The 21,732-nt window shown below is 65.4% G+C and overlaps 2 protein-coding genes across 4 annotated transcripts; one reads left to right on the top strand and one right to left on the bottom strand.

Annotated features, from left to right (window-relative positions):
* The first annotated feature begins 1,967 nt into the window (after window positions 1–1,967).
* Window positions 1,968–3,872, top strand: TMEM198 (transmembrane protein 198). Of its 3 annotated transcripts, none has more exons than XM_086615972.1 (4): window positions 1,968–2,157; window positions 2,264–2,839; window positions 3,066–3,256; window positions 3,726–3,872. In XM_086615972.1, the coding sequence occupies exons 1-4, from the start codon at window positions 1,968–1,970 to the stop codon at window positions 3,870–3,872; spliced, it is 1,104 nt and encodes a 367-aa protein (XP_086472098.1). The 3 variants fall into 3 exon arrangements, with proteins under 3 accessions (XP_086472098.1, XP_086472097.1, XP_086472096.1); XM_086615971.1 differs by having other exon boundaries at window positions 3,066–3,274; XM_086615970.1 differs by having other exon boundaries at window positions 3,066–3,274; window positions 3,723–3,872.
* A 1,516-nt stretch (window positions 3,873–5,388) lies between these two features.
* OBSL1 (obscurin like cytoskeletal adaptor 1) lies at window positions 5,389–20,391 on the bottom strand. The gene is made up of 26 exons (XM_086616156.1): window positions 19,353–20,391; window positions 18,358–18,627; window positions 17,887–18,147; window positions 17,235–17,540; window positions 16,833–17,111; window positions 16,464–16,739; window positions 16,058–16,330; window positions 13,288–13,560; window positions 12,644–12,919; window positions 12,290–12,562; window positions 11,675–11,950; window positions 11,169–11,444; window positions 10,804–11,079; window positions 10,253–10,534; window positions 9,217–9,492; window positions 8,802–9,077; window positions 8,449–8,715; window positions 8,022–8,291; window positions 7,674–7,940; window positions 7,117–7,383; window positions 6,839–6,951; window positions 6,520–6,673; window positions 6,255–6,416; window positions 5,957–6,061; window positions 5,584–5,850; window positions 5,389–5,396 (listed from the first exon to the last, which is right to left on the bottom strand). Exons 1-26 carry the CDS (start codon window positions 20,389–20,391, stop codon window positions 5,389–5,391), a joined length of 7,068 nt encoding a protein of 2,355 aa, XP_086472282.1.
* Window positions 20,392–21,732: the final 1,341 nt, after the last annotated feature.

The raw sequence follows: 21,732 nt of genomic DNA, 5'->3' as shown, positions 1-21,732 counted from the left end.
GGGAGCACCGGGCTCCCGGTCCGCCGCCCGCGGGAGAGAGCGCGGTGCTCGGGATGGGCGTGCGGGGCCCGGCGGGGCGCCCCCGGGACCCCCGCCCCGAACAAAGAGAGGGGCGGAGCGGCCCCGCGCCCCGGCGGCCCTTGCGGCCGTCGCTTAGCAACGCCGCTCCCGCCCCGCCGGCCCGGGGCCCGGCGGGGCCGGCCGGGGGGCGGCGGAGGAGCGAACCCCGCGGCAGGGCCGGGCCCCGAGCGCTGCCCCCGGGTCCCCGCCACGCTGTGCCCGGGAGGGCGGGGAGGGGAGGGGAAGGAAGGGCGCGGGGCCCGAAGCAGACGGCGGCGGGGAGCCCGGGGCTGCGGGGAGGGCGGCAGCAGGTGGGTAAGTCCCGGCGCCAATGAGCAGGCGCTGGGCTCCCCTAGCAACAGTGCCCGCGCCAATGGGCGCCGGGAGCTGCCTGCAACGCTGCCTGCAACCCTGCCGGAGACGGCTTTTCCCAGGCGACCCTTCCCCGCTGCCCTGCCGTGGGCTAAGGGACAGAGAGCAGCGCCTCCGCCAGCGGTGCCGTGCCCGTGCCGTGCCCCGTGCCCGGCCCCCGGGGCACAGCCGGCCGGCAGAGCCCTGCTTTCAACCCGCATGGCATCGCCCGTCCCCGCTGGGGCAGCCAGGGCCGGCGCGTAGCTCCTGGGCTCCGCGGGTGAAGTCCAAACCCGCTTAGCATCCCCCAAGGGCTCCGGTGGGGGCCCGGCGCTCCCCTGCCCGCTCCCTGCCCGCCTGCTTCCCCGGGATTAAGCACCGCGCTCGGCTTCCCCGGCGGGATTTGCCCTGGCTGGCGTTTCCTTTCCCAGCCGGAGGGAGGGAAGGAGGCCGGCGGTGGGGGCAGAGGTGTTGACGGAGCCCGGCCCGGGCAGCAGCGAGGTGCTGGGCAGTAGAAAGGCATGACCGCAGCCTCTGCCCACTTCCCTGCCCCTTTCCGGTGCTCTGGTTTTGTGAGCCGTCCTGAGCTGGCTGCTTTAACGTGGCACTTGGAAGGACCGGCGCTGGCGTGGGCACAACCAGTGACAATAAACCCATCCTAAACCAACCGAACCCGGAAAGGCACCAGGGGAGCAAAGGGATGCTGGAACTGGCTCCAGGTGGGAGTGGGCAGACGGCGGCTGTAATTAGGTTTAAGCTGGAGCTGGATCAGTCTTTGCAGGGGATTATGGCCCCTCCGTCTGGGTAGGCACTGCGGGGGGCCCAGTGACCTCCTGCTCTGCCTCCCAGTGCAGCCACAGCATTACGGGTGAGCCCTCGAGTAAGGGGCAGCACCAGCCAGGGCCAGTGCCTCTCCAGCCCCATGGGTTGGCGTGGGAGGGCTGGATCCAACACAGGGGCCTGCTTTGTTTTTACAAGGACAGTAGGAGCTGGAGCGGGGATGAAAAATAGCCAGAAATATGATTAGAGGATTGGAGAAAATGCCTTGGAGTACAAGCTTTAAGAGCTCAATCTGTTTAGCCTGTAAAAATAGAAGACTGAGGGGTGACTTAATTACTGAGCATAATTACTTCACAGGCAGAAAATACCAGGTAGTGGAAGTCTCCCTTTAATTGAGCAGGGAAAGGGCGCTGGAGAGCCAGGGGCAGGAAATTGGAGCCACAGACAAATTAGAAAGTGCTATGTCCTGGCAGCAAAACTCCCTGGGGGTGCAGACTGGCTCCCTGGGGACAGCACGTCTCTGCAGCCGCTCTCTGGGTGAGGGTCTGCAGCCCTGCGGCCCAAGGTGCATGAGGCTGTTCCTCCATTCTCTTCTTTCCCACCCAGGTTGCAAGGGGCCAGAGCGAGGTTTTCGGCGGCTGGGTGCCGAGTGGTGGGCATCGCCATCGGGCACATGTCGGTGGTACCTTCATCCCCCTTCTCTCTCTCTCCCCAGCTGGGGCGGGTGCTGGGACACAGCTTTTCCGGCGAGCCATGGGGCAGGAGCGGAGATTTTGATGCCTCTCCCGGGAGTCCCCAGAGCCATGACTGCAACTGTGCAGACGCTGCGGTTCAAGCTGCTGCCGCACGAGCCAGGCCAGGAGTGGGGGCACAGCTGCCAGCAGGAAATCGAGCGTCGCTACCAGGTGGTGCCCTCAGTGGTGTGCGCCATGTGCTGCCTCTTCGGCATCATCTACTGCTTCTTTGGTGAGCCAGGCCAGCCTGGCGGGTGGTGGGGCAAGCGGGAAGAAGGGCAGGGGGGAGCCAGGGGATGCTGGCCATCCACCCCCTGACTGCGGTGGTCTCTCTACAGGCTACCGCTGCTTCAAGGCTGTCATGTTCCTGACAGGGCTGATGTTCGGCTCCATCATCATCTTCATGCTGTGCTACAAGGAGCGGGTGCTGGACACACAGCTGAGCGTGGAGGCCTCGGTGGGCATTGGGCTGGGCATCGGGGTCCTGTGCGGGCTGGTCACCATGCTGGTGCGCAGCGTTGGCCTCTTCATGGTGGGGCTGCTTCTGGGGCTGCTGCTGGCAGTGGCCACGCTGGTGGTGATGGAGCAGTTCTACCACCCGCCGACGGTGTGGATCCCCATCGCACTGCTCCTGGGCGTGGGGATGCTCTTCGCTGTCCTTACCCTGCAGTGGCAGCGCTTCTTCACCACCCTCTCCACCGCTGTCTTTGGCAGCGCCATCATGACCGTCACCGTTGACTACTTCATTGAGCTCTTCCTCTTGGTGCAGTACATTTATGAACGCATCAAGGTGGCCCCCGCTCGCCCTGTGTGCTGGTACAGCTGGGTCATCCTGGGTGTCTGGCCGCTCCTCACCACGCTGGGTGTCCTGGTCCAGTGGAAGGTCACGGCTGAGGGCTACTCCCACACTGAAGGTGCGTGGGGGCTGGAGGAGATGAACATGGCATGGGGTGGGTGCAGGAGCTGGGGACAGGGGTGGAGTTTCTCAGCGCCTGGTTTGTGTTCACGGATAAGGGGTTCGGGACTCTGTGGGACACGGCGTAACAAGGGAAGACCTGGATGTGCAAAGCTGGGGCTGGGTTGGGTGTGGGGAGGATCTTGGGGTGCTCCCTGGTGCTCACGGGCCGCTCTGCCCTGCAGTGATCATCAGCCGGCAGCAGCGCCGCGTGCAGCTGATGCGCATCAAGCAGCGGGAGGACAGAAAGGAGAAAAAGAAGAAGCGGAGACCCCACCACCCACCGCCCCACCAGCACAAAGCGCACCCACCCGAGCCTGCCTACCGCCGCAAGCCCAACCCTGTGCGCCGCTTCGATGGGGACGTGCTCTCCCCTGTGAGTCCCACACCCAGGGTAGAGATCTCCCCTTGGCCTCCACGGCCCTTCCTTCTCCATGCAGGCAGGCTGGGGAGGAGAGAGGGGAGAGGTGCCTGGGTGCAGCCGGCATTCGAGCTCCTTGAGGGATGAGGCTGGGGCATCGCGGGGACTGGGCAGCTCACTAGGGGCTGAGCTGGGATATGACCACCACAGAGCACTTCAGCCTTCTCAAGCAAATGTAAACTGGTGGCCAAAAGCGCTGCGGCTGCAGTAGAAGCAGGTGGTAGGCAAGGTGTGAAGTGTGTCCCCAGGGAAGGGACGGGGCTGTGCTGCCTGCTGCAGCCAGCCCCGGGAGAGTCTGGGTGCTGGGGTGGGTGGGATTGCACAGTGCTGGTTCTGGGGGCTCCTGCAGAGCTTAGGGTGAGATGGGATGGAGTGTGCCAGGAGCAGAGCCCCCCTCACTCTCTGTCCCCCCTCTCTCAAGCAGAGCTACATCCAGAGTTTCCGAGAGCGGCAGACGGGGCCGTCCCTGAACAGCCTCATCGCCAGCTCCCACGCCGTGGTGGACCTGGACTATGATTGCAGCTCCACTGTGCCCCTCACCACGGGCTCTGGTCCCGCCGTGCGGGTATAAGCCAACCAGTGACCTCGAGCGACACCAGCACCCCAGCCTGCTCCGACAGAACCCCTGGGACAGGTGGGGCTGTGCCCTTGGCCCCGGGCGGCCACGCGTGCCTCGGGGCTGCAGATGGACACCCTTCCTGGGAGCGCGTGGGACTTGGCTGGGCGAGCCCTGGCTGCCCGCATGGCCCGGAGGTGTGGGGGAGCCCTCTGGCAGGGACTCAGCCTCAGGACCGGCGACACCAGCACCCATGGACTCATGTGGTGCAAGCGGCTCTGCTGGGGCAAGGGGTCCCTGAGCCCCCACTGCTGCGTGTTTCCCCACGGCCCGGGCACACTCGTCCTGCATCCTAGCATCTCCCTCCCCATCTTTGAACCCCTCTTCCCTAAGAGCAGCTCCCTGCGCCTGCCCACACCCCATCGCACCCCCCCAGCAACTCCCCAAGTGCCTGCGCCCCACATCCCTTCCTCAAAGAGCAGGTCCATCAGCCCGTCCCCCGACCAGGGACTCCTCTGAGCATGTGTGCCCCATCCTACCCTGGTCCTGAGAGCAGCTCCCAGGCAGTGCTTCCCAAAACCTGCCTCCTCAGAAGATCCCCTTGTCCTAGACACCCTCCCTACCCCCCAAAGCGGCTCGCCTCCCCCCCTTTTCCCAAGCTGGACCGGGGTGGTCCTGAGGCAGAGGCTGCCAGGGCCAGGTGGTTCCCGTGAGGATGCTGCCTTGGGGTTATGCCTGAAAAGTTTTGATGGGAGACAGGACACTGGATCCAGCCTTTGGGCAGAGGCTGGGCTGCCTCAGGGACGTGGGAACCCCCATGGCGTCAGAGGCCGTCGCTGTTTTGCTGGCGACTGGATTTTGTAGTGGCTTGGGGGGGCCCTGGGGTTGGGCCGAGCCTCCGGCCAGGCCAGGGCAGGGCAGGAGCCCCTGCCCAGAGCACCGCTGCAGGCAGAGCCTCCCGCCTTGTAAATATTTCTCTTGCTGTGATTTGTAATAATTTATTACGGAGTGAGCCAGGACTTCCTCACGGCCAGGCCGGCAGGATGGTGGGCAAGACTGGACGGGGGTGCCCCCCTGCTTTGGGAGCCCCCCTCTCCCCCAGCCCAGCCCAGCTGCCCCGGGAACTGCATGTTTCTGCCAGGTGCCCCCGTCCCCGCAGTGCCGCGTCGCCGTCCCCCTTTTCAGTCTCTTTTGTAAATGTGCCAAACACTGCTGGGGCCACGGCCGCACAGTAAAGAGCCTTTCGGAGCCTGGCGTGTGGGATCGGGGGGCAGGGGTGAGGGGGGAGCTCCCCAGGGGTGCTGGGTGGGATGCAGAGCAGTGCCACCACCCCTTCTCCTACCCCTTCTCTGACTTGCTGGGGTGGAAGAAGCCATGCCAGAAAAAAATGCTGTTTAATGCAGAGACCCGAGAGTGGAGCAGGCTGGGGATGATGTCTGTGTGTCTGTACATCCCAGGGGAAGCATGACCCCATTTCCCGGCAGCAGCATCCGTCTGCTGTGTGCAGCCCCTGAGTGCTGTGTCCTGGCTCCTAGCTCCCTGTGGGGACAATGAGAGTCAGGGAGAGCTGTGGCATCCCCAAAGCTGGTGGGGCACCCAAAATGGGTGTCCCAGGAAAGGGGAACACAGACTCCCGGTCCCAAATCCAGCCTGCTCCCCTCATCCCAGTGCTCAGAACCTTGCAAGCAGTGTGGCATGGGGACAGGGCCCCTATCTCCCTCCTCACCCTCCACGAGGAGCCGGGCGGTGGAGCGGTCATCAAAGGCATCACAGGTGTACGAGTCCTCGTCCTCAGGGCCCACGCGGTGGATGATGAGCGTGCGGTAGCAGTCCATGTTGCAGATCTCGTACTTGTCACCAGCAAAGATCTCAGTGTCCCCGCGGAGCCAGCGCACCCGACCCCGCGCGTGGGACACGGTGCACTCCAGTGTCGCCTTGTGCCGCGCCAGCACCGTCTTGTCCCGCAGTGGCTTCACGATCCGGATGGGCAGTGCTGATGGGCAGAGGGGAGCCGTTGGCATTGTGGGGGAGTGGGCTCCCATGGGGACCCTGCGTGCCAACCCTGGCACAACGTGGGTGCCGGAGCCCCACACTGGTACCTTCCACGCTCAGGGTGGCCTCCGACACAGCCGTTCCGGCAGCGAAGCGGATGAGTCCAGCGTCTTCGGGGCGCATGCCGCAGAGCAGCAGGAAATGCCGGGTCCCTGGGGAGGGAGAGGCTGGCTCAAGGGGATGGTGATGGGCAGCCACAGCAGGTGGGGGGCAGGGACCCCCCCTACTTTCTCCACACAAGCTCCCCTTGCTCGAATTCGCCTCCTCCCAGCCTCAACCTGAGTGCGGGGCGGCCTGCCCAGGGTGAGGGGGGTGTAGCGCCTGGCAGCACCCCTGCACTCCCACCTTCTTGCCGTATCTTCACTGTACTGGAGACTTTGATTTTCTCCCTGTCCCGGAACCACTCGCCCTTCATGTCACTGTGCGACACCTCGCAGGTGAAGACGGCGTTGTCGCCTTCCCGCACATGGGCATCCTGCAAGTCCTGCACCACGTGGACCTGGCGCTCTGTGGGCGAGGGGCAGGGTGGCAGGGTGGCCAAGGGCAAGGGGGTGTGGGTGGTGCAGGGTTGGGGGGTGCACGTGCCGCCCTGGGAGGAGGGTGGCCGTACCCTGGACGTGCAGCATGGCGGAGGCAAAGCAATCGCCTGCGTCGCAGGTGTAGACGCCGGCATCGGTCAGCTCGCAGCGGCTCAGCTGCAGGACGCGGCGCCGACCCGCTGAGTAGATGCGGCAGTTGGGCCCCGGCCGCAGCTCCTGCCCGTCCTGCCCAGGGAGCGCATGTTCTGGGGCGCGAGCAGGCAGCACCCAGCTGCTCTGCACCCCCCTCCCCTGCCTGCAGCCCTGGCAGAGAGGGCAACGGCCAGGGGGGCAAAGCACGGAGAAGGACGCAGGCGGGTGCTGCTGGAGGGGATCAAGGTGAACCCTCACCTTCAACCACTTCACCTCTGCGCTGGGGCGAGACAACTCACACTCGAAGCAGGCGACGCCTGTCTCTGGGACCCCCAGGTCTCGTGGGACCCTCACCATAGTGACTGGAGGCTCTGAGGAGAGAGGACCCAGGGCAGGAAGGTTTGGTAGGGGAAAGACACTGACTGGGAGGTCCCCACTGCTGAGCTCATATCTCCTCCCTGGGGAAAGGGGAACACCTGCCTGGTGCCATGCACACCCCCCCACCCCGCCCCCAGCACCTGCCCCAGTGACCGTACCCCGCACGAGGAGGCGGGCGCTGCAGCGCAGGGTGTCAGCGGTGAAGGTGATGGTGCCTGAGTCCTCCAGCGCCAGCCCCTCCAGTGTCAGGCTGTGCCCGCAGCCCATGGCACTGACCCGGCATGTGCTGCTGGGCTTCACCCGGATGCCGTCCCGCATCCAGACCCCTGGCACGCCAGGGTGAGACAGCTCGAGGTGGAAGGTGGCCGTCTCCTTCTCGAAGGTCTCCACATCTGCCAGCGGCGTCTGGATCGACACCTTCCGGGCTGCAAGGGACCTGTGTCTGCGAGCAGGTGCCTGCTCCTCCCCAGAGACCCCGGCTCCCCAGTCTGTGCTTGCTGGATTGATCCCCTAAATCCAGCCCTTTTTACCAGGCACCCACCCCTGCCCATCCTTGACCCCCATGCTCACCTTCCTGCCTGACCATCCTTCCCAGCCAAGTCCCAGCTCTGCCCACGCTCCCTTCTCCAGCCTGCCATCCTTGCAGTGAGCTGGGTGCTCTCCCCATCTCCGTCCCCATCTCCCTCCCTGTCCCCATCCCCGGCACGGTACTCACGCTCCACGCAGAGCCTGGCCTGCGTGCGGTCGTGCAGGCTCTCGCAGCGGTAGGTGCCACGGTCGGCGGGGCCGAGGCAGCGGATGGTGAGGGTGCGCCGGCACCCCAACTCCTGCAGGTGGTACTTGCTGCCCGGCTGGAGGAGGACGCCCTGCTTCAGCCACTGCACCTCGGCGGCCTCGTGGCTCACCTCCACCTCCAGGCATGCGTCCCCCTGCTCCTCTGCCACCACGTCCTGCAGCTTCTGCACAAACATCACCTGGGCCTCTGCATGGCCATGTGCCCAGTCAGCGTCTGGCTCCAGGGCTGTGCCCGGGGCTGTGCCCCAGCCGGCTCCTTCTCCCTCACCTTGCACGCTCAGCCGGGCCATGCTCACCAGCCCCTCGGCGTTGGCCGTCACGGTGGCCGCGTCACCCGGCTGGCACTGACGGAGGGTGAGGCCATGGCACAGCCCACTCCTCATCACCAGGGGCCGCTCGCTGGGGACCGCAGGCTGGCCATTCAGCTGCCAGGTCACCACCACGTCCTCGGGGGACACCAGGCACTTGAAGGTGGCATCCTCCCCCTCCAGCACCGTCAGGCTCTGGAGCTCCGTGATGATCTCCACCACCCTGGGGACTACAGCTGGGGCGTCGGGGCATGGCACCGGGAACCCCCGGTCCTGCAGAGCCGCTGAGCGTCCCTGCACCTCCCTGCCATCGCTGTGTCCTGCCCCCCCACCGCTCCCACAGCCCAGGGGTCCCCAGGGTGGTGGCCATCCTCGGGTACAGCTCACCCTGCACCGTCAGCATCGCCAGTGTCCGGTCGTCATTGGACTCGCAGCAGTACTCGCCGGCGTCCTCGGGTTCCACGCGGCTCAGCACCAGCGAGCGCTCTCGCCCCTCGGCCATCATCTGCCTGCGGGGGCCGGGCGCCAGCACCCGCCCATCCTTGCGCCACACCACGTCACCCCGCGCCTTGCAGAGCTCGCACCACAGCACTGCCCGCTCGCCCTGCCGTGCACGCACGTCCGACAGCCCACGCAGGAACTTCACCTGCAGCTCTGCACGGCCAAACCCCCTGCGTCGGCACCTGCCGCCACTGCGGGGGGTGTCCCCGGCCACCCCCACCGTGCCGCTGCTCGCCCACCTCGGACGCTCACGTCAAACTGCATCTGGTCGTGGGGGGAGAGGCAGGTGTAGACACCAGCGTCCTCCTTGGCCATGTTGTGGAGGACGAGGCTGTGCACGCGGCCGTCCCGCCGCAGCTCGCAGCGCTCGCTGGCCACCGCCGCCTGCCGCGGGCCCAGCCAGGTGACGTTGGCTCGCTCCGTAGAGGCGATGACGGAGAGCACGGCGCTGCCGCCCTCCAGCACCAGCAGCTTCTCCCGCTCCTCCCGCTTGTTCACGAACAGCACAGGTGCCTCTGTGCCGGGGGAGCGCCACCAAGCTTAGTCGTGCTCCCGCCGGCGGCACCAGAGCAAGATGGGGGCACGAAGCATCCCGGCGCAGGGCAGGGGACCGCTCCTGCCCCTGGCACAGGTGAGGGGCACCTCCAGGCTCACCCTTCACGTGCAGCGTGAAATGCACCTCATCGTCGCTAGCGTCGCAAAGGAAGATGCCGCTGTCGCCCGGCTCTGCTTGCTTGATGGTGAGGCTGCGCGTGGGGCCCTCGCTGCACACCAGCAGCCGCCCACCTGAGTGCAGCGTCTGTCCGTCCTTCTGCCACTGCACTGCTGCCGTCTCTGGGGACAGCCGGGCCACCAGCGTCACGCTGTCCCCCTCCTGCACCTCCAGCGGGCTCTGCGCTTCCTCCTTGTTGACGATGCGCACAGGTCGGGCTGGAGGACGCAGGGGACAAGGCTCAGGATGGGACCGCCGGGAGCAGCGAGGCAGCGATGCCCACGGTGAGTCATGGTGGGGCAGGAGGGCTGCGGGGCTGAGGGGGGTTGTGCTGCATCCAGCTGTGGGGTGCCGTGAGTGGCTGGGGGTTGCTGTGGGGCTGGCTGGGGGTCCCGATGGGACCAGACGGGGGTCCCGGTGGGGCAGATGTGCACGCTGGCAGGGTCTGGCAGCTCAGGGTCCCCGCATGGGAAGGGGTCTCAGGCAGGGGTGGTGGCAGAGCCCGTCTCTCCTGCATCCCTTCCTGCACAGGCAGCGCAGCTGCTGGGCTGGGGCCATTGATTTTGGTGTCACTCCCATTCCAAGTACCTTGCTGGGGAGCTGGGATATCTGCCTGTACCAGGCCCTCTCCCACCCTGCATAGCCCTCCATCTCCTACTGATAAGGGTCTGGGCTGAGCTCAGCCCTTGGCAGCCAAAGCAGGAGGAGCGGCGCCTGGGAGCCGGCCAAGGCTAAATTTAACCAGTCCTTGGCTGGGGGAGGCAGGAGGGATGCGTCTCGCCATGGCCCTGACATGCCCCTTCCCAGCCAAAAGCTCCTGCGGGGCTGGGGACAGGGCTCCAGCCCTCCCCTGCCAGGCTGCCGTGCTGGTCCCCGACATCAGTGGGACCACTGAGGTGTCCTCTCCCCTCACCCAGGGCTGTGGCCCAATCCCACCATGCCGGGGGTCCCTGAGGCGCTGAGGTCCTGCTGGCTCACCCAACACCTCCACGCTTGTCACTGCGCGGTCGCTGGCGGTGTCGCAAATGTAGCACCCCGAGTCGCTGGGCTGCACCCCACAGACGGTGAGCTGCCGCAGCACCCCGCGGGCCATGACTTGCACCCGCTCACCCGGCTGCACCTCCTGGCCGTCCCGGAGCCAGCGCACGGCGGCGTCGGATCGGGAGAGCTCACAAGCCAGTACCAGGTCCTCTCCAGCCACCAGGCAGCGATGCTCCACGGCACCTGTGCTGCCCACGATGGTCACCAGTGGCTCTGGGACTGAAGAGGTGGGCTGTCACCATCAGAGCAGCAGCCTGTGCTGGGTGCTGCAATGGCTGGATCCTGTCCGGACTCCTCTGGCTGCAGCGGGGCAGCGCAGGGGCTTCCAAAGAGCCCCCGCGTGGGTGCAGCCTGCTCCCTGCGTCCTGCCCACCAGCCTCCTCATGCTCGCTGTCACCCAGCCCAGCCCCATACCAGCCTGGCAGCAGCCAGGGACCCATCTCGGTCCTCACCCCGCTGGCTGTCCCCCCCCAGGACCTCCCGCTCACCTTCCACAGTGACGAAGAAGACAATGCTGTCATCGACGGTGTCGCAGAGGTACTCCCCCGCGTCACTGCCTGTGGCGCCCAGGATGACGAGCAAGCGACGTGCCCCATCCTCCTCCAGCCGCACGTGCCCCGTGTCCTGCAACTTCTCCCCATCCTTATACCACTTCACCTCCCCGTGGGCGTGTGAGAGGTGCACCTCCAGCACCAGGTCCTCCATGGCCCGGCAGTGCAGGCGGGTCGGCAGGATGTCCCTCTCCAGGATCCTGACCTGTGGGTCTGCAGCACCCAACACCAGCAAAGCTGGGGTCTCTGGGATCCATGTGCCCAACACCCCTCACCACACTCTTTCCCAGCTTCTTGCTCACCCAACACTTGGACAGTGAAGGTCACTGCGTCATTGCCGGCGTCGCAGATGTATTTTCCGGAGTGCTCGGCTTGGGCGGCGGGGATGAGCAGGCGGCGGTGGGCACCCTCCTCCTCCAGGACCAGGCTGCCCCCAGCCTCCAGCCGGATGTCCTCCTTGGCCCAGTGCACAGGTGCATCTGCGCGGGACAGCTCACAGCCCAGCGTCACTGTCTCCCCTGGTGACACTGTCACGATGGGGGGAGGTCTGTGGGGCTGCAGGATCCTCACCAGCGGCTCTGCAAGATGGTGTGGCCGTGATGCAAAGCAGCACAGGGACAAGGTAGTCCCGGGGATGCCTCTGCTGCCAGCCCCAGGTGAGCACCCATGCCAGGTGGTCCAGCACCCAGGGGGTGGACACCCATCAGCTCCATCACTACACAGGAGCTGGTTCCCCTCACCCAGGCTGGAACAAACCCCGCGGGCTGGAGTCCCACCAGCACCTCCCTGCTCCCAGATCCCCACTGACCCAACACCTTGACGTCGAAGGAGACGGCCTCATCCTTGCTCTCACAGATGTACTCGCCCGTGTCCTCTGCGCTGCTCCTGGGGATGAGGAGGCAGCGCCAGGCCCCCTCTGCCAGCAGCAGCAGGTTGTCGGTCTCATCCACCTCCAGCCCATCCTTGAACCACCTCACCGGAGCATCTGGCACGGAGAGCTCGCACCGCAGCTCCACACGCCCTGGTGCCTGCACCGGCAGCTCCAGCGAGCGCTGGGGGGGGTGCAGGATCCTCACTGGCGGCTCTGCCCAGGACGCGGAGGAATGGTGTGAGACCTGCTCTCTGCACCACTCCGGGCTCTGCTGTCTCTACTTACTGTTACCTGCATCCCTGTCTCCGTGGGGCTGTGCAGCTGCTACAGCTTCTTACCCCCATGCAAAGGCGCAGGGGCTGCTCAAGGGTAGGGATAGTGGGCACGTGGTGCCAGCCCAGCACGGCTGGAGGGGGGCACCCACAAGCCCCTGGATGATGCAGCCGCATCTCCTCCTCTGCCATGCCATGCCTCCCAGCAGCGCTGGGGACCCAATGGCACAGAGCCTGGGCAGTCCCGCCCTTCCCAGGACACACTTGCTGTGCCACCAACCTGCCACTGAGACGTGGTAGGAGACAGACACATCCCCGGCGTCGCAGACGAACTCCCCCGCATCCTGCAGCTGGGCACAGGGCAGCACCAGCCGGCACCGCGGCCCCTCCTGCTCCAGCACCAGGCTCTTGCACTCCTCCACCTCCTCCCCATCCTTATACCAGTGCACCGGGGCCGCCGGACAGGACAGCTGGCACCACAGCTCCACGCGCTGCCCAGCCATGTAAGCATGGGGGGCCTCCTTGTTGGAGCCGACGATCCTCACTGGTGCCTCTGCCGGGGGTCGCATGGAGGGGCTCAGCCGTGGTAGCAGGTGAGCCCTGCCAGAGGACGGGCACCTCCCAGGCAGCTCACCGTTCACGGTCACCCTGAAGCTGGCGGCATCGTCCCCAGCATCACAGGTGTACATCCCTGAGTCGGTCGGCACAGCTGCGGGGATGTGCAGCCTCCGCAAGCATCCCTCTGAGCAGATGGCCAGGACCTCAGTCGGAATCACGGCCTTGCCGTCCTTCAGCCAGCGGACAGGGGCATCCGGAGGGGACACCTGGCACTCCAGCAGCACAGGCAGCCCTGCCAGCACCTCCTGGAGCTGCTGTGCCTCAGGCACCGGGGCAATGCGGATCTGTGGGGCTGAGAGGACCAAGACCCTCTTGTCACTTGGCCTCCATCCTACCTGCCCTGGGGCCAGCGACCAGGGTTGTCCCAGCCCTGTGGCACTGGCAGCTGAAAGCCAAGGTGCAAGGGTGCAAGGTAGCATAACCCATGGGCAGGCAGCATGGCTGTGCCCTGGGGTGCGGAGGGGCAGCATGTTACAGGGCTCCGGGAGGAGACTGAGCAGCCGAGCTGCTTCTGCCTGTATCTCCATCCAGCCCAGGGGCACAGGCCAGCAGCCGCTCACAAGGAGCCGAGGGGCAGCCAAGATGCTGCAGTGGGACGCCAGCGGGAGCAAAGGGCAGAGGGAGAAGGGGGAGAGGGCCGTAGCTGTGTATCGCACCCACCTGCCACAGTGACGGTGTAGAAGACGGAGTCCCCGCCGGCGTCACAGACAAACTCCCCCGTGTCCTGCGGCCGGGCGCAGGGCAGCACCAACTGGCACCGCGGCCCCTCCTGCTCCAGCACCAGGCTCTCGTCCTCCTCCACCTCCTCCCCATCCTTGTACCAGCGCACTGGGGCCGCCGGACGGGACAGCTGGCACCACAGCTCCACGCGCTGCCCGGCTGCGTAGGCGTGGGGGGCCTCCTCATTGGAGCTGATGATCCTCACCGGTGCCTCTGCCGGGATAACATGGGGCTCAGCCAGCATGTACAGACCGGAGCAGGTGACAGTGGCAGTCACAGCCTTGCAGGGAGTGGTGGCTTCACTGTCTTGTTGGGTTTAAGGCTGGAAGCCTTAACCTGCATGAGGGGCTGGGCTGCTCTGCCTGGGGCTCCCTCTGCTCCTCACCCATCACACCTGGGAGGAGCACCCGGCTTCCAGCCCGGCTGTAAATTGCTGCCTTGCTCCAACTCCTGTGGTACCTGCCCTGCTCTGGCCCGGGACGGAGCTGAGAGACATGGAACGTGGATGTAGGTAGGCAAGGGCCTTGTTAGTGAGCCCCAGCACTGCTAATTGCCATCTGTGGTGCCAGAACTGGCCCCTGTGGCTACCCTGCTGGGGGCTATTCACCTATCTCCCTGTTTTGGAGGCCACCAGGTCCTGCCTGGTGCTTCCGTCTCTGCTCAGCCCTTGGCATTTGCTCACACTGTGGCACAGGCATGTTGGTCGCTTGTGGCCAGCATCCGCGTCCCTCTCGCTCTCTGGGACATGGGACACCGTGCCAGATTGCAGTGCTCGCTGAACGCCACCATTAATGGGTTACACACGAAACACACGCCACTGCTCCCATCTCCCTGCTGGCTTGAGTCCAGCCTCTAAAGCCAAAGGATTCCCAGTACAAGCATGGAGAGACCAGACCTCCTCTCTCCTGGGAGAAGGTCAGGATGCGGCCCCTGCCTGCAGCAGCCAACACCACCTGCCCAGCCACGCGCATTGCCGTGGGGCTGTAGCTGGCCCAGACCATGCTCAGCTAGCCCGCGGCTCCAGGCAGGCACAGGGCACAGCTGGCACCAGAGCACACTGGTGGCCAAGCCAGCCACTTGCCCTTCTCATGGCCCTCAGCTGCCCCGTGCTGGGTGTCGGGGCTGCAAACTTCCCGGACAGTTTCCAGCTGCAATGCCCTAGCTCAGCAGTGCACCGCAGCCCTGCAGCGCACGAGAGTGGCGCGGCGCCAGTTTGCAGCGTTTGACCCACACCACGCTGAGCCTGCATCCGCCCGGCTCCTGGATCAAACGTTTGGCGGCTGCCTGTCCCCCTGGGCCTGCTAAAGGCAATCACATCACTGAAGTGCAGCTGGAGATGTTGAACGGCACTAAAGTGAGGAGGGAGCGATGTGCCAGCCCTCGGTGGGCAGCACCGCTCTGGGTCCAGCTCCGCTGCCAGCTCTGCAGGATCCCCGGTGTTCAGCAGCTGCTGGAAAACCCAGAGACGCATGGCCGTGGCTGGGCTTGAGGCAGGTGGGCTCCACGCCATGGCAGCCCCTAGGGGATAGCTGGAATGCCTCAGGGAAACCCAAGTAATGCCACAGTGGTGCTGCTTCCGGCAGCCAGCCTGGCACTTGTGCCAGAGGGGTGCCAGCACCCACGCTGAGCCCTGCCAGTGACACCGATGGCCGAATCCCGATCAAAGAGAGTCAGCCTCTCTAAGACCCTTCATCTAAGTTATGCAAAGCCGCTCAGCTGCAAGGCTGAGCTTCAGCAGATGGTGTTTCCCTCTTCCACCCCCGGGAAGCTGAGTTCTTTATGACCCACACCCCCGTGGGGTGGGCAATGCCTCCCACCTCTGCTCGGACCACATGCTGCCTGTCCTTCCTGCTGGCTGTTTTGCCTTTATCGCACTAAACCCTTCCTTTCTTCACCCTCCTGCCGGTCACCACTTCCGACTCTTCCAGCATCTCTCATCTCTCATCCCGTCTTCACCCCTACATCCTCTGCCATCAGTTTTGGCGTTTTGCCACACGCTGACACCATGGAGAAGTTTTACGGCTGTGGTCACGGAGCCTTTTAATGGGGCTTTAGCTCTGCCCCCGGTCGCCTTCCTGTGGTTGTGGGATTGTGGTTTTCGGGGCCGGCAAGGGGAAGCCTTTCTTTCACTCGCTTTCTGCTTTCATTATCCTCTGCCAGGCAGCGACGCCAGCAGCCGCTCCACAGCCGGGGCAGCCGCCGCTGGATGCCGTCTCCAGCTCACACCCAGCAAACACCCCCCCATCGCCGGTATCCAGGCAACTGCTAATTTTCAGGTCAGCAATTAACACCGTCCATCAGAGCAACGTCCAACCGTGAGTCACCCCATGCCAGGTGCAGGGTGCTCATACCCACTATTTTTAGGAACCCAGAGGAGGGCTTGTTTACTGGCTGTGGGAGAGGTCCGGCAAACACCTCGGCTTGGGGGTGCCAGGTGTCAGCCCTCAGGCGCCCGAGTGTTTCAGACCAGCAGAGCGAGTGGTCCCCTCTGCCAGACAGTTTGGGTGGTTTTACGCACCAGAGCTGCCGCAAAGACCCCGCCTGCCTGACCTGCTGGTGAGGACCCAGCAAGAGCATCTCGGACAAGCATCCCCAACCCCGGAGCAGCCAGCAACAGCGACCCTGACAGCTACGCATACTGTGGTACCCTGCACCACCAAAGCAAGCCCCCCAAGATGTGACCCCACCAGCTCATCTGCATCACACCCACCTGCCACAGTGATAGTGTAGAAGACAGAGTCCCCGCTGGCGTCGCAGACGAACTCCCCAGCATCCTGCGGCCGGGCGCAGGGCAGCACCAGCCGGCACCGCGGCCCCTCCTGCTCCAGCACCAGGCTCTCGCCCTCCTCCACCTCCTCCCCGTCCTTGTACCAGCGCACCGGGCCTGCCGGACGGGACAGCTGGCACCACAGCTCCACGCGCTGCCCGGCCACATAGGTGTGGGAGGCCTCCTCATTGGAGCCGACGATCCTCACCGGTGCCTCTGTGGGATAACGCGGGGCTCAGCACGGGCACCCGACTGATGGCAGCCTTCAGACCCGCCGTGGGGCAAGCAGAGAGGCAGGAGCACTGTCAAGAGGTGGGACCCAGGCTCCCACCTGTGATCCCCAGCTCACCGGTCACGGTCACCACAAAGCTCACGGCATCATCCTCGGCATCACAGGTGTATGTGCCGGTGTCTGAGGGACCCGCTGAGCGCAGGAGCAGCCTCCGCACGCTGCCCTCCGCCTGCACGGCAATAACATCGTCCAGGGGCACAGCCTCACCGTCCTTCAGCCAGCGGACGGTGGCACCCGGTGGGGACACCTGGCACTCCAGCAGCACGGGCAGTCCTGCTGGCACCTCCCGGAGCCGCTCTGCCTCGGGCACTGGGGCGATGCGGACCTGCGGGGCTGAGAGACATCACAGAGGAGTAAGCATCCTCCAGCGTGAGAGCCCCTGCTGCTCTTCTCCTGGCAGGACTCCAGGGCAAGCGCCCCGCTCACCTTGCACGTGCAGCGTGGCTGAGTCCCGCACATCACCGGACACGAAGGTGACCTGGGCCCCGCTGTTGGCCAGCCGTGCTTCCCGGATCAGCAGCGAGTGCTCCATCCCATGGTGCCACATGCTGTATCGTCTGTCTGCCTCCTCCTCCTTGCCCAGCCTGGCACCGTCGAGGAACCAGGTGCCGTGCACTGCGGCTGATAGCTCCAGGGAGAACCGTGCGTCCTCGCCATCCCGCACCTGCACATCCTGCAGACCCCTCTCCAGGCGAGCTGCTGGGGCTGGAGCACAGCTGCACTCAGCCCCGGCGGCACTGGCCAGCACCGTGCCATGGCACAACATCCCAGCTGGCCCCTAGGGAGAGCCAGGTCCCAGGCGGGGGGTCGCCAGCTTGATGTCCTCACCGAGATGAACAGAGCCAGGGAACTCCACGGGGCTGCTTCTGCCGTGCTCGTTGGCGGCGCGGACACGGAAGCGGTAGTCGGCCTCGCGGGGCACGCTGTCGCCCAGCACCCGCACACGGCCGGGCAGGTCGGTGGCCAGGCACTGCACCCACTCACCCCCCGCTGCCTCCTGCCGCTCCAGCAGGTAGTGGCTGGGGGGGCGGAGGTGGGCATCGGGCGCGGGGCACCATACCAGCAGGGCCGTGTTGCTCTCTGCCACACTCATCTTGGCTGCCACAGGTGCGCTTGGGGGGTCACGCTTCACACCTGCAAGTCACAGCTGATGTTGCCCACTTGGGGATGGCAGTGAGGATCCCGGCAGGTGGCGGAAGGGCTGAGTGGGGCTACACAGCCTGTTTCTCTGGGGATCCTCTCTCCGATGGAGAGGATGGGGAGGATGGTCTTGCTCCCACGTAGCATGATGCTCGTTACAGGGGTTTGTGAGTGCCAGCGAGGCTGGGCCTGTCCAGCCCTGCTGAAAGCCCACTACCCAAAAAGCCACTGCAGCATCATGTCCCCAGTATTGTGGGTGCCCGTGCCATCTCTCCCCCATGTCACCTCCCATGATTGGGCAGGATGGAGAACATGGGGCCTCTCCAAGCCTAGAGCTTACACTTGACCCGGAGCTGGGAGGATGTCTGTGACTCCCCGATGGTGAAGGAGATGATGCCTGCATCCTGGCGGGTGACGTGCACCAGCACCAGGAGGTGCGTCCTGCCGAAGCTCTTCAGCACGGTGTGGGGTGACTCCTGCAGCTGCAGCCCGTCCCGGCTCCAGCAGATCCCCTCCGCCACCTCCCGTGTCTCCACACAGAAAACCGCATTCTCCCCCTCCATCACGTCCAGCTTCCGTGGCAGCCGCTTCGTGATCACCCCTACGGGAAGAGATGCATGAGGGCCGGGAGGGATGGTGGGGAGCAAGGTGGGCTCCCTGGGGTGGGAGAGAGGAGGAGGAGGAGGTTGAGGAGGGGCAGCGGCAGGCACCACGGCCAAAGGGTGGGAAGGCAGATGAAGGGGGCAGTGGGGAGCCTGGCAAGGAGGGGGATAGGAAGGCAAAGCCATGCTGCTGGAGACCTGGGCCCCACCTCGGACAGAGACCTCGGCGATGCTGCGTCCTTTGTCCTTCATCTGGCAGAGGTAGATGCCATCGTCATCGGTGCGGGCGTCGCGGATCGTCAGGCGCCGCACCACCCCTCGCTCCTCCATCACGTACTTGTGGCTGGGCTGCAGCTCCCTGTCCTCCAGGTACCAGGCGGTGGGGATGGTCTCCAGCGGCACCTGGCACTCCAGCACGGCGTCCTCCCGCTCCGCCACCTCCACGTCTGTCAGCTGCACCTGGAACCGCAGCCGGTGCTCTGCTGCCGGGAGAGATAGGTGCTGAAGGTGTGCAGGGCATGTCACCCACCGGCAGCCCTTTGCTCAGGGCTCTCCCGGGCACTTCTTTGCCCCTCTCCTCTTCATCCTGTGAGGAACGGGCACTGCCCTGGGAAGCACATGCCCCAGCACAGGGGGAACCAGGGCATGGGCTGGGGACACCCAGCGATGCTCCCAGCATCTCAGCAGGGAGTTTTGGGGGATGCAGGAGCACGCGGTAGGCGTCTGAGCAGAGGGGAGCAGCGGGTGCAGGCGGGGGATGCACCAGGTGCTGGTCACCACTGCAGCGGGCTGTCCCCAGCTGGCAGGGTGGCACTGGGGGACAGGGCTGCCTCCAGTGCGGATGCTTGGAGCCGTGCCCTGCAGGGCTGCCTGCCAAAACCACTCGGCACTTCCAAGGGAATTTGTCACCAAGGCACTGTCCGCCCTCCCTTCTCATGGCTGAACACCCGCAGCCCTCCAGAGATGCCACCTCTATGCTTGCAAGGAGAGAGGGACACGGACTGGGGGACAGTTCCCCGGGAAGCCCAGTGTCCCCTGCTTCCAGCCCAGAGCTCTGTCTGGAGAAGCCTGTGGTGACCACAGCTGCACGGGGCAGGATGGAGCCCAGGGATGTTGGGCTCACACAGACACATCCCTGCCAGACAAAAAGCCCTGGACCCCCGCAGTGCCTGGCTGCGCCGGCTGCACTCGGCCACGCTCCTACCTTTCACCTGGAGCTGAACGGCGCTGAGGGTCTGGCCAGCAGTGTTGGAGGCGGTGCAGATGTACAGCCCCTGGTCCTGGGGTTTGCAATACAGCACCTTGAGGATGAAGTAGCCCTCCCGGTCCTCGTAGACAAGGTGCCTGCGGCCAGGGGTGAGGGGCTCGCCATCCTTCTGCCAGACAATCTCTGGCTTGGGCTTGCCGGTGACGTAGCAGCGAAACTTGGCATGCTTCCCTGCGCTCACGATGAACGCCTTAGCGCCCGGTACCCTGGCCGGCACTGTGCTGTTGGGCACCCGGGTCTCCAGTCCTGCGAGCCATCCCACTGCGTGCTGCTGCCGCCGCTGCTGCCGCTCTGCCAGCAGCTCAGGGCCATCAGCTGGAGAGCCATTGGGGAGCCCGTCTGGTGGCGCCCGGGGTTCGACCAGGAGCACGGCAGCAGCCAGGGCCTCGCGGGAGCCGCTGCGTGCCCGGCACACGTACACCCCACCATCTGGGGGCCGGGCACCAAACAGCTTCAGGAAATGCCAGTCCTCCGGCTCCTGCCCCACTGCGAAGTGGCTGCTCTCGAAGAGGTCGGAGAGCTTGCGGCCGTCCTTCTCCCACTCCAGTACTGGGCAGGGCTGCCCGGACACCCTGCAGGCAAACATCACATCTTCCCCCCGGCATACCCGCATGGATGAGGGGGCGACAAGGAAGGCAGGCACCTCGCTGCCCAAGCATCCCTCTTCCCGAGGTTCACCCGCCTCCACCTTGAGCGTGGCGGCGGCATAGGTCTCGCCAACGCTGTTCTTGGCCTTGCAGACGTAGAGCCCGCTGTCCCGGGGGGTGGCATGGGACACCAGCAGGCTGTACAGGTCCCCCTTGGCCTCCACGTGGAAGTGGCCTGATGGCTCGATCGGGGTCTTATCTTTCTCCCAGAGGATGCTTGGCCGGGGGTCGCCTGTGATCTGGCAGCTCAGGACCGCATCAGTGCCACTTTGCACTGTGAAGGCACATGGATAGGCCAGGAACCTGGGGGCTCCCTCGAACCCCTCCATCACCACCTTCCTGGGGTCACAGCAAGGGGCTGGCCAGGGCAGCCACGGGGATCATCAGCCTGGGGGATGCACAGACCAACAGGGATGGGGGCTCAGGCTTCAGCAAAGGGACTGGCACGGAGCACCTCCGGGAGGGTCCCCCGCCTGGAGCAAAGCCCTCAGCACCCCATGCCGCAGGAGCATCACTCTCACTCTGAGCACCCTCCACCCCACTGGATACACTCCTTTCTCAGCCCAAATCACCCATTTCCCAGCCCAGCAGCAATAGAAGAGGTGACAAAAGGGGCTCTCTGCACCCCGAGAGGTGGAGGCACCCACAGCCCAGGCTGCCTGCTCCAGGATGGCAGAGGGGACCAAAGCTCCGGGGATGGGGGACCCCTGCCTAGACGGGGAGTGCAGGCAGCTGCTCGCTGCGTGCTGGGGACGGGGATGGCGGAGGTGGGAGGGCCCCAGCCCGCCCCTTCCCCACCCGCCGGGCATTCCTTCGGTATCGGGTGGTGGCAGAGCCGCATTCCTGCAGCATCTGGGCTGGCTCAGCGGGCAGGTGCTGATACGGGGCTGTCGCGGGCTGGAGGCACCCGGCTGGATCCGGGAGCTTCCTCCCGGGATCAGAGGGGCGAGGGACGCCCCTGCACCCGGCGGTCTCATGCAGGACCCTGCCCTGGGGCAAAGCGGGGCTCCCCTGGGAGCAGGTGCCCCTTCAGAGCATGGTCCCACAAGCAGGATCCAGCCCTTGGGGACCGAAAGCCACGGCTGGGAATAATTAGTTGCTCAAGTCCCGGGGGGCAGAGGGAGGGTGTCGGGCACAGGTCCTGCTTTCAGAGGGCACTGCCTCCATCACCAGTGCTGCAGGTAGCAGTGCTCTTCATCATGGGCAGGAGTCGGGCAGGATGCTCCCCTGGGCGAACGCATCTCAGCCTCTGCCCACACCATGGCCAGGCTGGGGCAGAGGCATCTCTGCCTCCTTCGGGCAGCAGGTAGAGAAACCAAAATACTCTCCGAATAAGCCAGAGAGGGTGGTGGGAGAGGGCCAGTCCTCAAGGAGCAGCAGGGACCAGGGCCAGTTTCTTCTCCCAGACCTCCACCCCCAGGATGGTGCATCCGTTCAGAGCCATCTCCCCGGCCCCATACTCCCCAGCCCCACAGGCCACCCCACGGCAGCTCCTGCAGACACACACAGCCTCAATGGCTCAGCCACCCTACTGCCTCTTCAACCACCCCCTTCCCCGATCACCCTGCCCCACACAGGCCCACAGCCCAGTCCCCTGCCCCACACACGCACCTCGCTCTGCCGCCTCTGCCCCGTGTCTCCCAGTGCTGGCACCAGCTCCTGCTGCTTCC

Source organism: Tauraco erythrolophus, chromosome 8 (assembly GCF_009769465.1).
Source record: "Tauraco erythrolophus isolate bTauEry1 chromosome 8, bTauEry1.pri, whole genome shotgun sequence".
Lineage (NCBI taxonomy): Eukaryota > Metazoa > Chordata > Aves > Musophagiformes > Musophagidae > Tauraco > Tauraco erythrolophus.
This window is presented reverse-complemented; position numbering and strand designations above follow the sequence as displayed.

Bases quoted from the DNA above. Each gene is read 5' to 3' on its own strand.
- TMEM198 (XM_086615970.1), top strand. From the start codon at position 1,968: ATGCCTCTCCCGGGAGTCCCCAGAGCCATGACTGCAACTGTGCAGACG. The intron at 2,840-3,065 runs GTGCGTGGGGGC...TCTGCCCTGCAG, and splicing joins GGGCTACTCCCACACTGAAG to TGATCATCAGCCGGCAGCAG. The intron at 3,275-3,722 runs GTAGAGATCTCC...CCCTCTCTCAAG, and splicing joins CTGTGAGTCCCACACCCAGG to CAGAGCTACATCCAGAGTTT.
- OBSL1 (XM_086616156.1), bottom strand. From the start codon at position 20,391: ATGGAGGGGTTCGAGGGAGCCCCCAGGTTCCTGGCCTATCCATGTGCC. The intron at 16,740-16,832 runs GTGAGCGGGGCG...GATGTCTCTCAG, and splicing joins AGCCACGCTGCACGTGCAAG to CCCCGCAGGTCCGCATCGCC. The intron at 8,716-8,801 runs GTGGGCGAGCAG...TTGGCCGTGCAG, and splicing joins GTTTGACGTGAGCGTCCGAG to AGCTGCAGGTGAAGTTCCTG.